The sequence below is a fragment of the Protopterus annectens genome, chromosome 12.part0 (assembly GCF_019279795.1).
Source record: "Protopterus annectens isolate FY-2018-M chromosome 12.part0, PAN1.0, whole genome shotgun sequence".
Lineage (NCBI taxonomy): Eukaryota > Metazoa > Chordata > Ceratodontiformes > Protopteridae > Protopterus > Protopterus annectens.
Window position 1 is genome coordinate 897,712,888 of NC_056746.1, and position 12,878 is coordinate 897,725,765.

Consider the following 12,878-nt stretch of genomic DNA (forward strand, 5'->3'; position numbering starts at 1 on the left):
AGATTCAACATGGTTATGGCATAGGAATGCTCTCAAAAGTTCTAATCCATCATTGGGGATTACTGTAAATAATGATTTCACATCTAAGGTTACCATCCATATATCTACTCCATCAATATAATTTTGGAGTAACTAGTATTTCTTTAAGGTGAATTTTTGGTGACAATTCATACTATTTAAATGCTGGCAATATGAATGATAACACTTTGTCTGATGAAGGATTTGTTGTAACCCAAAAGCGCTTACATGAAGCTTCTGTTTTTATTTTGCAATGGAATAAAGAGTTTAACGATATAGCAATGGCGAGGTGATATTTGGCTGCATTGCCATTTCTAATATGAATTGAAGGTGGTATTTAACATCGCATTTATCGTGCTGATGTTCTGGCTTTCAGCCATTAAGCATTTAAAGATACGTTGATGCATCGTTTTTAACTTTGGAACTGAAGTGCTCAACGGCACACTGTTATCGTGGTGGAATATGGGTGTATTGCCATTTACATCAGAACCTAAGGTGACATTTTATTATGTATCTATCGCACTGAAACTTTAAGTATCACATTTTCTGTGGTGGCATCTTGAAGTTTTGTAACTGGGAGAGCTACTCAAGTACTAACTCCCTTGCCCAACATTTCCTAAAATTTATAAACTCAAACACCCTGGATCAACTGGTTAACACTCCCACCAGAGGTGACAACATAATGGACCTGGTCATCACCAACACAGGCAACCGGTGTTCCACAGCAGAGGTCAACCTCTCACTGGTTAGATCTTACCATAAACAAATCACTCTGGATATCTACATTCCACCCCCACTCCCTGTCAAGGAAACCACCGTGAAAAACCTTTCAAAAGCGAACTTCACATTACTTAAGACAGAGGTGGAAAGTTTCAAAGCCCCCATGCTAAAGGATAATGCTGTCCAAGCTGCAAAATCCTTTACTAATGCATTCTACGGGCACCTAAAGGAATGCACGGATCGTGTTATCCCAAGCAAAACCAAGACTCACTCCTCGAAGAAAAGGAATCCAATCGGGTGGACCCCTGCCATAAACAAGCTATACAACAGGAGCAGGAAACTAGTACAGAAAAGAGCAAAATCCCAAGAAGGGAAGACGCATCTAATCAGTATCAGCAAGAAACTACAATCCCTCAAAATCATCCAAGGCTAGCTTCAAAAGAAAAATTGCCAAGGACTCCAACGATAACCACAAGGCATTCTTTAGCTATGTCAAGAATCTAAGTGGCAATGCTCAGATCTGCAGGGAGTTAGTGCAGTATGGCACAAAACACACGGAACCAACAGATATCGCCAAGATCCTGGCACACAGGTTCACTGCAAACTTCACCCCTCTCTCACCCCCAAAAAAGCCCATAACCATACCAGAAGAATGTACAGCCCCTGAAATCCCAGACACTCAGGTTAAAACAGCCCTCTCCAAAGCCAAAAACATAGCATCAATGGGACTGGTGTTCCAGGCTGCGTCCTACACAAGCTCAAAGACCAACTAACCCCTCACCTAAAACGCACTGTTCAAGCTCAGCCTCTCCACAGGCTACGTACCCATAGAGTGGTGCACAGCAATGGTTATTCAGCTCCACAAAGGTGGAACCACAACAGACCCCTGGAACTATTGCCCTAGAAGCTTGACTAGCTTGGTCCGCAAAGCTATGGAGCACATCATGGAACTCATTAACAGTAACATTGGGAACCTCCAAACAATGGACCCTACCAGTTCGGCTTTAAGGGCAGATCATGCCTCCTAAACCTGGTGGACTTCCGAGACAGTTACCAAGGCTATAGACGAGGGAAAGGTGGTCCACACAGGTTACCTAGACCTCACAAAGGCATTTGACACCATTCCCCATTCTTTATTATAGACAAGCTCACCATCCTGAACATAAACCCCTATGTCACAAAATGGGTTGCCAACTGGCTCATGGACACAACCCACATGGTGAGAGTTGCAGGAGCTAGATCCAACTACACCGGTTACAAGTGGTGTTCCCCAAGGCTCAGTCCTAGGACCCCTCCTGTTCGGCATATACTTCTCAGAGGTACAAGCAAGCATAGGAGGACTATGGCTGACCAAGTTTGCAGACAACTGCAAACTAGGGGCTATAATTGACTCTCCGGCTGACACAGAAATCCTATAAAAGGGTGTCTGAGATGGATACCTGGTGCCAAAATCATGGCCTCAAGCTAAAAGCCAAAAAGTGCATAGTTATCCCGTTTGGAAAAAACAAAGTACCCACAAACTATAACATAGGTGGTAGTCCCCTAAATATGGAAGACGTAATAAGCGATCTGGGAACCCAAGTAGACAGCAATCTCTCTTTTGATGACCACACTGCCAAAGTGGTTAGAAAATCATTCTATGTGGCCCACCTAATCACAAAAGGGTTTGCATCCAGATCAAGAGAGGTCGTTGTACCCCTCTACTCATCAGACCCATCAGAGTACAACGCCCCATTTGGGGTGTCCCTTACAAGACACCTGCAACAGCTGGAAAGACCACAGAAGTACCTCACCAAGAGGATCACTAGCCTCAAACAGATACCCTATTACAGCTTGACTGAAGAAACTCCAGCTGTATAAGAAACAACCAGCTGTACTCTGTTGCATACCGCCTACTAACAGGTGATGTCTGCCCAACATACAAGGCTATGTCCAACCAAGAATTGATGGACATGCACCACCTAAACAAAACCATATCCCCTCGAGCCACATGCTCTAGGGATCTAAACCTCACCACAATAGGAGGACATACTGGAGGGATAGATTCCGGTCTCAGACTTCCCATGCTTTGGAACAAGATTCCAGTCTACATTAGGCAGAGCTCCTCACAAGCACTCAGAGAAACCTTGATGAGTGGATGAGAAACGGTTTACCTCAGGGATCACTTCAGTGGATCTGCTGGGCAGAGGCACAGGGAACTAATCTAAGGGAGCAGCGAAAGCCAACACATTCCGGCTGGGCTTATGCCTTCAGGCAGACAGCCTAGTACCTACCTATGAACCTAAAAGAGAAGAGCCTGGAGAAGTGATGGAAATAAGTTCAAAATACCAGCAATAGTGGAAGGAAAGAAAAAAGCTGAACATTAAAAGGGGGTGACATTTTATTCAGAGATTAAACAAGGAACACTTGACACTGGTTCTCCAAAATAGAACCCTGCAAGTCCAAACCTCTGGAAAGGATTCTCGTACATCTAAAGACTCTGCGAGACTTGAGTGTGCATGCTATAGCAGCAGAAAAATGAACACTCCCCTCACCCTGGGGTACAAAGTGCTGCTGCTTTTGGGAAAAGTACTCTGGAATGTTCCAATTATGCACATTCCTGACGTACATAATGGACTGGCAAAAGTGAAAGTCATTCACAGATAATGGAAGCTGCTCACCCAGGATACTGCCAAGAACCCATGAAAAGCTTCCTTCCCTGCAAGTCTTAAGGTGGTTGCCAAACTTATACCTCTATGTATTTAACATTTGTTTACAGTGAAGTAAGACTGGGACAGAGCCCATTTTCAATGGAGGCCTGGGGAAAAACGCTCCAGGCACAAGTATTTGGAATATGGCAGGAAACAAGCATCCGGAAGAAACACAAGCGAATGCAGGGAGGACATGCAGACTCTGCACAGAAGGCACCCCAGCTAAGAACTGAACGGAGAACCTCATGCTGTGAGGGGACAATGCTAACAGCTGCACCACTGCACCGCTCAAGACACATGTTCAAAACACTCTCTCTACTGAGAGAAACCATACATGCAATGACATCTTTCTTGGAAATGGGAGATCTCCAAGGGGGTAATACTCACATCTGCCATACTTTAGCATGTGGATGATTCTCTAGGATCGGAGCTGTGCAAGAGATCCTCCAGACAATCCTGAGCTTGCACTCTCAAACCACCACTGTCCTTTAAGTAGAAAGGATAGTCAGAGATGGTCAAAAGCTTTTTTTTCTCTCTCAAGCAACAGTGGGTCACCAAGCTCAAATACTGCCACTTGCAGCACTGCCGGTTATCTTGCAACTCAGACACTAATGGAGTCAGCAAAGGCTTGTGCACCGGTACCCACACGTTGGCTTGCATCTCCCAGGCTTCATACATGGCAGTTTTTCAAATAAGATCAGAATTTCGATATGCTATGCGAGTAGCAGAAAACTAGTAGGCTCATAGGCAGGCACACTTGTGTACTGCTGCATGTAATGTCACGTGTTGACAGAGGGCATGCATGCAGAGGAGGAAGGGCTGACTTCTCACAGGCTCTCCACTGATAGTCCCCGAATGCTACCTAGTCCATTTCCTAAACTAATCAGTACAGATAGATGCGTGCACACACACACACGCACAAGCGCACACACACGCACAAGCGCACACACACGCACAAGCGCACACACACGCACAAGCGCACACACACGCACACAGAGTCATTAATTTTCACCCAGTCCAAATACTACTAAAAATTTTATTAGCTCTGATTTTTAGCAATTAAAGACTGTGCTAGATTTGTACAACACTATCATACATCAACCAGTAAAAGTTCATCCATACCCATTACCCAAGCAGTTCTGGTTCACCCTGTTGTGCAGTACAATAATGGTGGCCATTTCCAAGTGGCAATTCATTTTCTGATAAATCTGCATGAATAACTTACTGGGCGGTTATACCAAGATGGAAATACACAATCACATCAACTGATTACACCTGTGTAATTTTTAGGGCAATAAATCAAGCCCTACATGGAAAAAAAATCCGATTTCTGCATCACAGAAATTATTTTTTATTTATTTTAATTTCAACTCTCATTCTTCTATCTGCTATAAACAATGTACCTCAAATATAAAAATTCAGCCACATAGATAAAAGCCAGTGTACTAAAAAAATGTAAAACAAAATGTAAAGTAAACATGCACCATGATACTAGATATTTAAACAGCAGGAAATGTATTATAGCTTCCTGGTACTAAGTTCAGGCTAAGTATAGAGTGTCGTGGTGCCAGTTTACATTTTGTTTTATTAGAAACAATGTACCTCCTTTCAAACTTCAGACTGAAGTGAAGTATGGAGACCATCCTTGTAAGCAACGCTTTCCCCAATTTTATATAACTGACCAACTTTTACAATGCATATATATAACTCCTATTAAACTAGCCACTTACTATCCATCACTGCTGGGTAAATGTGGGATGTGTGACCACACAACTGCTGCCATTCTACATACACTGGTTCTGCAAATCTATCATACCTACACAGAGTTATCCAACATTAAGAGGCCATATATTTATTGATCAGAATCTTTACCTGTGCTAAACAGGTTTTCAATTTATACAATTTTTATGAAGAACCTACATGTAGTATCTACTAATTTCATCAATGAGAACTTTTTCAATGCGCAAAAAAATGACCGCTTTCAAATACAATTGTTTTTCATATGAAAGAATAACCATTTGTTAACCAGACGCACTCCCTTTTTAAAGGTGACCCAAGAGCAATGCCAGTTAAGTGACCTGTTCAAGGTCATATTAGGCACATGAGTACTAAGGAAATCAAATCCTGTACTCCAGCCTTAACCCTCTGCCATATACCAGATGGACAACTATTTTCAGAATTTACCTAGTCACAAGGTGGTAGTGTTTGCGCATTTTTTTTTTTCCTACTTAAGGGTTGTTGATTAGTTTGGTTCAGGAAAAAAATATGCAAGCATTACTGTAAAACAAGTATTCCAGTGAGTCTTACTTGCTCTCACATATCAGACTCTAAATAAACAGAGTGCCTCAGCCTATGTGCTGCTGTAATACAACAGCACGGGAAAACACAGCAATGTGCTGAGGGAGTCATCTTACCTTTCATAACGTACTCATTTTCTGAGGACCCAGTCACTGTCATAGCTTTGAAGAGGTTTGTTAGGAGTGGTTCCACCAACTGAGCCATCTCTGCACGGTTGATTCTGGGGGAACAAGTGCAAACATTTCCAAAGCTCAATTATTACACAAGAATGCCCAGAAAAAAAAAGAAAGTAAACACATTCTGGGTGTCATGTTTGAAGAACTGCTGTAAAGTCACATACATAGCAAGTCACAAAGATCTAAATACAAGCACAAGATGACTGCCATTTTTCCTTAGCTTCAGACTTTTCTGACAGTTATTTTACATTTCCCTCTCGCTTCCCCGAAAGCAGTTTCTTTTTGATTTGCTGGAGCATAATTGTTCCTTACTCACTAACTATAGCCATGCTCAATCAGATTTAAATGTTTCACAAACTGTAGCACAAGACAAAAACAAAGTACTCTTACTTCAGATGGATACTGTTCTAAATTAAATACATTTAATCAATGTAAGAAAATAAAGACGGGTTGCGGCAGCAAAGCTACTCTGTAAAATACTGGTGTCACTTTTTATTCCGTTTACTCATATTTCCCAAACCAGTGCTGGTGTAATCTTTCACAAGAATAATAGTTGAGTTGGACAGTAGTGCATGGCCATGCACTTCCTAAACTAATCAATCTCATTTTCATTTCACCAATATTAATGATCAAGTGAAGCCAGCCTACGTTCTTTGCACTGTATACCCATTTTTCCACTTCTGCATGGATAGGATTCCACGCTCAAGGAATCAAAGATTATTTTATTTACTGCTTATACTCAAATGTGCATTGCAATATTTGGTGCATCAAGTGCTACAATGCATTTCCACTTACTTGGTCCTTACATTTTTGGATCATACTTTATCAAGTTTTGGAAAATAAAAAAAAAAATATTCAAGTAATTTAAGTGCTGGCCTAAGCATATCCCATCAGTGGCATAAGCACAAGAACAAAAAAAAAAATCTTAGCAGCTTTTTAACTAAAGCAGGGGACAATGTTTTGTCAACTTAAATCCCAAGGAGGTGGCGAATCTTTCACTGGAAAGTGAAAATAAGTAGGTGCCTTATAGAAACGCCTTGCACAATTTGGAAGCTAAAGAGGAAGCTTCTCCTGAATGAAAATTTTATATGGTGGCTAAATGTACTCTGTGGAAAAACTAGCACTTCCTGAAAAACAGAAGTTAGAAAATCAATAACTGAAGCAACAGGAGCAGTAAAAACATCAATTTCCTTCTAAGAGCCCAGACTGAGAATCTTTTCCATTTAACTCCTGTAGATCTTTGTAGGAAGCTTTCTGGGAAGAAAAGTACATGGCGAACCAGGGAGGAAAACTTGGGCTGTCCATGCAGTTAAGTTTGAGGCCTGGAATATTGGGATGCTTCATTCCCAAACGAAGTGACAGAAGGTATGGACTGGAGTCCAGAATCCATGGCAGATAACGAAGTAGAGACCAAAGAAAGGGGAACCATATTTGGAAGAGGTCAGAAGGGGGACAATGAGAATAAGAGGTCTTCAACAGATGCGCTTTCTGTAAGAAGTTTGGAATCTGAGATAAGAGGATAGGCATAGAGGAGATTGGCAGGCCAAATGTTGACTAGAACATCTTCTGGTGACTCCCCCTAAGGGGAGTTGGAGTAAAATACCTTCTGCCCTTGTTACTGCAGGAAGATGCAGACAGATCACAGCAAGATTGGCCTCAATGATGGAAAATCTTTTCCATTACTGATTAAGAGAAAACTCATGAGGTAATAAAATGGACCCAAGTTTATCCCCCAACACACTGGATTTCCCCAGAACATATGTTGCCACAAGAAAGCAGTTGGAGATCTCTCACTGCCTTATGACAAAGGGGAGTAAGATGGTTCCCACCCTTGTTTGTTGATGTATTGGACCACAGGCATGTTTGTCAGATTGTATTGCAACAGTTCCTAGAAGAACATCTTGAAAAATGTGCAAAATAAATAGAACTGTTCTCATCTCTTGGACACTGTCATGTGAACTGGTCAATCGGGGGGGGGGGGGTATGTACCTTTGGCACTCTTCCCCAAGAAATGTACCCCCACTCCAACTCTGAGGAATCAGTGGTCACTGTGGCCACTGGATGAGGCAGAAAGAGACAGCCCATGTAAATTTCATCCAACTGACTCCACCACCAAAGATTTTTTTTGCATAATTGAGTGTGACTGGGAAGGATACAAGATGGTACAGAATAGACTACTGAGCAGCTAGATGCCACTGGAGAACGCACACAGTAACGAGCCACAGGAAATTAGGTTAAAGCCGCTATCACCAAACCTAGAGCCTGGAGGAGCAGGATGAACAATCTGCTGTACCTGGAAAACAATGTGCAGGAAAAGTGGCAATCTGACTTACTGTGGTCAACAGGGCACCAAAGAACTTCAGGCTCTGTAATGGTTATAGTTTGGATTTGGAGACTGACTGAAATGCCAAGTCCAACAAACTTGGAACAAGTAGTACCTGGACTGTTCTAGGATGCGCCTGGTCGGGGAGGTGAGGAGCCAGTTGTATAGATATGGAAACATTCAGAATCCCAGCAGTCTCAGGTGAGCTGCCACCACTGCCACACACTTTGCAAACATGGGGGGGTGTGGTGAGACCAAAGGGCAGGGTACAGCACTGACAGTGACTGGTTCCCTACTGAAAAGCACAGACATCTTTAGAATCAGTTCATCTTAATGTGATAGTACACATCCTGAAGCTCTATTGAGCACATCCAATCATACAAAAAGGGCAGGACAGACTAAACAGTGACCATTCAGAACCAAATTCTTCACAAATTGGTTCAGGTTACTTAGATCCAGAATTGGTCTCAGGTTCCCTGCCTACTCTGGCACCAAAAAGAACCTCAAGTTCTGAATCCTCTTTGATCTGGTGGGACCTCCTGGATGACACTGATCTAGCAGCTTTTGAATCTCCTGAGCTGCAGCTTCTCTCGTCCGGGTGGGATGTCAGGAAGCTTTGCTCTTTTGGTTGGGAGAATCTTGAAAAACAGCATAAAATAACCTCTGGATATTATTTTTAGCACTCAAGAATCTTGTTATAAAAACCCAGGTGTCTAAGTACAAGTGCCCCTCCACCGACTGCCTCCAGTGGGGAGCAGTCAGGCAAAACGTCTGAAGTGCTGAAAGGGTCTATCCAGAGTGGAATCATGGAAAAGTACAGTTTTGTACCTGCAATAAATGTAGATGTTAGAGTGTTCACACTACTGCAATCACACTAGGGTTTATCTGCCGTCAGGAGGTCCAGCAGCCGGCCTGAGTTCCAAAGTCTTGGTCCGGTGTCGGTTGCGGTCGCTTCTTCCCTGACGTCAGTGCGACAGGGGTATAAAAGAGGCAGCAGACAATTTTCTTCAGTTTTTCTTGCCCCAGATGTCAGGTGCCCCCAAATAGGAAGGCAATACATAATCCTAAGTAAAATACATAAGTAGAAAACAATAGCTACAGCAGTAAGCAAATACACCATATAGAAATACATCATATAGATTGTATAAAAAGAGAGGTATAGATAAAACCCAGGTAAGAAGAGGGGATGGTGGGAGGGTAACCTGGACTGCAGCAGTGTGAACACTCGAACATTTACATTTATGGTAGGTACAAAACTGTACTATGTTCATCGTATTACACTTTTGCAGTCATCACACTTGGGTTAAATCCCAAAGCTAAGGCTGGGCGGTTGGTACTAAACAGGGTTTGGAGAAGCTAGTAGGCCCTGCAGACCTGCAGTGGCAAAGCCAGCTCTGGTTTTTGAGTATAGAGGTAAGTGGCAGTGCTTGGTGAAGGTGTGCACTGAACTCCAAGTTGCAGCCTCCAAAATATCCTTGGTTGGTACCCCTCTGAGGAAGGCTGCTGATGTTGCTGTAGCCCTGGTGGAATGGGGCCTAATGTTACCAGGTACAGGTTTCCCATGGTGTGTGTAGCAGAAACAGATGCAATGTCCTATCCATTTTGAAATGGTCTGTTTTGAGATGGCCTTTCCTTGTGATCCTGCAGCATAGGATACAAAGAGTTGGTCAGATTTTCTGAAAGCCTTAGTTTTATCCAAGTAGAAACGTAATTGCCTGTGAATGTCCAAAGAGTGTAGGAACCTTTCCCCTTTATTCTGGGGGTTTGGATAAAAGGTGGGTAAATGAATGGTTTGGTTTAGAGCCACACTGGATACCACCTTTGGCATAAAGGAAGGGTTAGTTCGTAAAGAGACTCTGTCATGATGAAAAATGATTAAAAGCTCCACTGCCATTAGGGCCTGTAGCTCTGAGATTCTCTGTGCTGAAGTTATTGCTAGCAGCAGGGCAGTTTTCCATGATAAAAATTGTAAAATGGCTGAAAAAGCTGGTTCGAAGGGTGGTAGTTAAGTTATTCCAAAACAAAATTGAGGTCCCAAGTTGGTGTTGGTGCTCTCCGGGGCGGTCTTATGTTCTTAGCCCCTCTGAGGTACTGTCTTAGTAATGGATGTGAAAATATAGGAGGATCCATGTTGTAATGAGCTGAAATAGCTGAAGCATGGATCTTAATAGATGAAAAGGAAAGGCCGTTGTGCAACATCTCAGTTAAATATTGCAGAATCTGAGGAATATTTGGGACAAGAAGATTTTGGCCTTTAGCCTGGTTACAGGCGCAGAATCTATTCCATTTGTCTGAGTAGGTTTTCCTGGTGCTGCATCTCCTGGCCTCCAGAATGACATCCATAACAGCTTTAGAGAGAAGTGTTAACTGGTTTTTTAGGTAATCTGCCACGCAGCCAGATTTAAAGTCTTGAGCTGGCTGTGTAATTTCTGATTGTTTTGCTGAGTCAGCAGGTGAGGAATTTGAGGTAAAATCCATGGTGGGCCTTGAGCCATGTTCCTTAATATTGGATACCAGTGTTGGCATGGCCAGTCTGGAGCAATGAGTATCATTTGTGGTGCCTCTAATCTGGCTTTCAGGAGCACCTTTGCCAGAAGAGGCAGCGGAGGAAAGGCATACACTGTTAATATTTTCCAACTGAATGAGAGGGCGTCCATTTTCCAAGCTAGTGTGTGGTATGTCCTTGTGCAAAATTTCCGTAGTTGGTAGTAGTTTTGGGGGGAGGCAAGCAGATCTATGTCTGGGCTCCCCCATTTTTGAGTTATCATTGTGAATACTTGTGGATCTAGTTTCCACTCGTGAGGATCCATGATATTTTTGCTTAGTTTGTCTGCCAATGTATTCCTTTCCTGGCAGGAATTGTGCTTGTAGCTGAACTTGGTAGGTCAGTGCAGTGTTCCACAAGGTCATTGCTTGTCTGCATAGGGTGTAGGAATGTGTGCCCCTTTGTTTATGTACCACATCACTGTGGTGTTGTCAGGCTTTATTAGAAGTTGTTCTGGATGTAGGAGGTCCTTGAAAACTGTTAGGGCATTTTGTACAGCTAGCATCTCTTTTTGATTGATGTGGAGATGCATTTGATATGCAGACCATTTGCCCTGAAAACACTGTCCTGCCATGTGTGCTCCCCAGGCGTAATCCGATGCATCTGTTATTGTTTGCCTGGCTGTGGGCAAGGTGAAAGGCTGACCCTTGTTGAGGTGACATGCCTGAGCCCACCATAGAAACTCCTGTTGAAGGCAGGGAATAAGTGGTATTGTTTCCAAGCCGTGGCTGTGTTGAGTCCATACGCTTTTCAGGTACCATTGTAATTTCCTCATATGCAGTTTGGCATATGGAATTAGTAGTATGCAAGATGCCATGAATCCCAAAGCCTGCAGAATTTTTCTTGCAGGGAGTTGGGACTTTGTTGCCATCATTTTGAAGTATTGAGTCAGTTGTCCTTGCTTGTCTGGCATGAGATAAGCCATCTGGGCCGTTGTATTTAAGCTGGCACCCAGGAATATTATGTCTTGTGAGGGCACTAGTTTTGACTTCTTTTCGTTTACTGTGTACCCTAAGCAACTTTGTATAAAAAAAAAAAAACTAACGCCAGATGTTTTAAAAGTATGTCCTTGCTTTCTGCTTGAATAAGGCAGTCGTCCAGGTATGGATATATTTGAATTCCTCTTTGTCTGCAGTATGCAATTACTGGTGCCAGGCAATTTGTGAAGACCCTGGGAAAAGTAGATGAGCCAAAGGGCAGTGCAGAGAACTGGTAATGAGTTGAACCTGCTATAAATTGGAGGTATCTTCTGAAATTTTGTCTGATAGGGACATGCAGGTATGCCTCCTTGAGGTCCAACGTTACTAGCCACGCCTTCTTGCCCAGTATGGGAAGAAGTTGCTGTAGTGTGAGCATCTTGAATTTGGATACTTCCAGGTATGTGTTTAGAATTGAAAGGTCCAGAATGGGTCTCCAGGATTTGTCCTTTCGGGGAACCAGAAAGAGTCTTGAGTAAAATCCTTGTCCTTGCTCCTGTGTAGGAATCTGTTGAATGGCTCATGTCCATGAGTGCTGTAATTTGTCTGATAAGAGTAATTAAATCCTCAGCTATTTTAAGCATCTGTTTTTTTAGGCATGGCCTGGAGATGGGCCCTGTGTAGCTTGTCTCTTAGAATGCATGGCTGCTTTAGACTTGGTGAAAGCTATTACATGATAGAACAAAATCCATAAAAGGGAAGTCACCCCTGATCGTTATTAGTAAAAAAATACGAGCACTCATAAAATCAACTAAGGCCAATTTTGAGAGAAAAATTGCCATGGATTCAAAGGACAATCATAAGGCCTTTTTCAGCTATGTTAGGAACCTGGGTGGAAACTCCCAGATATGCTCAGAATTAGTCCAAAATGATACATTGCCAACATACTGGCAGACAGGTTCAGTGCAAACTTCACCCCCCTCTCCCCCCCTAAAGGAGAGATAACTATCCCAGCCGAGTGTAGCCTCCCGGACATCTCAAATGCGCAGGTGAAAGCTGCTCTCTCTAAAGCTAAAAACACAGCATCAATGGGACTGGATGCTGTCCCCGGCTGTGTGCTACACGAGCTAAATGAGGAATTAAACCCGCACATAAGGCAGCTGTTTAATCTCAGCCTTACCACAGGATACG

General features: G+C 42.9%; 1 protein-coding gene across 1 annotated transcript in view; it reads right to left on the bottom strand.

The window, feature by feature from the left end:
• The window catches only part of CSE1L (chromosome segregation 1 like), a 1,337,268-nt gene that overhangs the window by 843,791 nt on the left and 480,599 nt on the right, over positions 1 to 12,878 (bottom strand). The window contains exon 14 of the mRNA XM_044088970.1: positions 5,843 to 5,946. Coding sequence (XP_043944905.1) covers positions 5,843 to 5,946 — 104 coding nt within the window. The remainder of the gene's footprint in view (positions 1 to 5,842; positions 5,947 to 12,878) is intronic.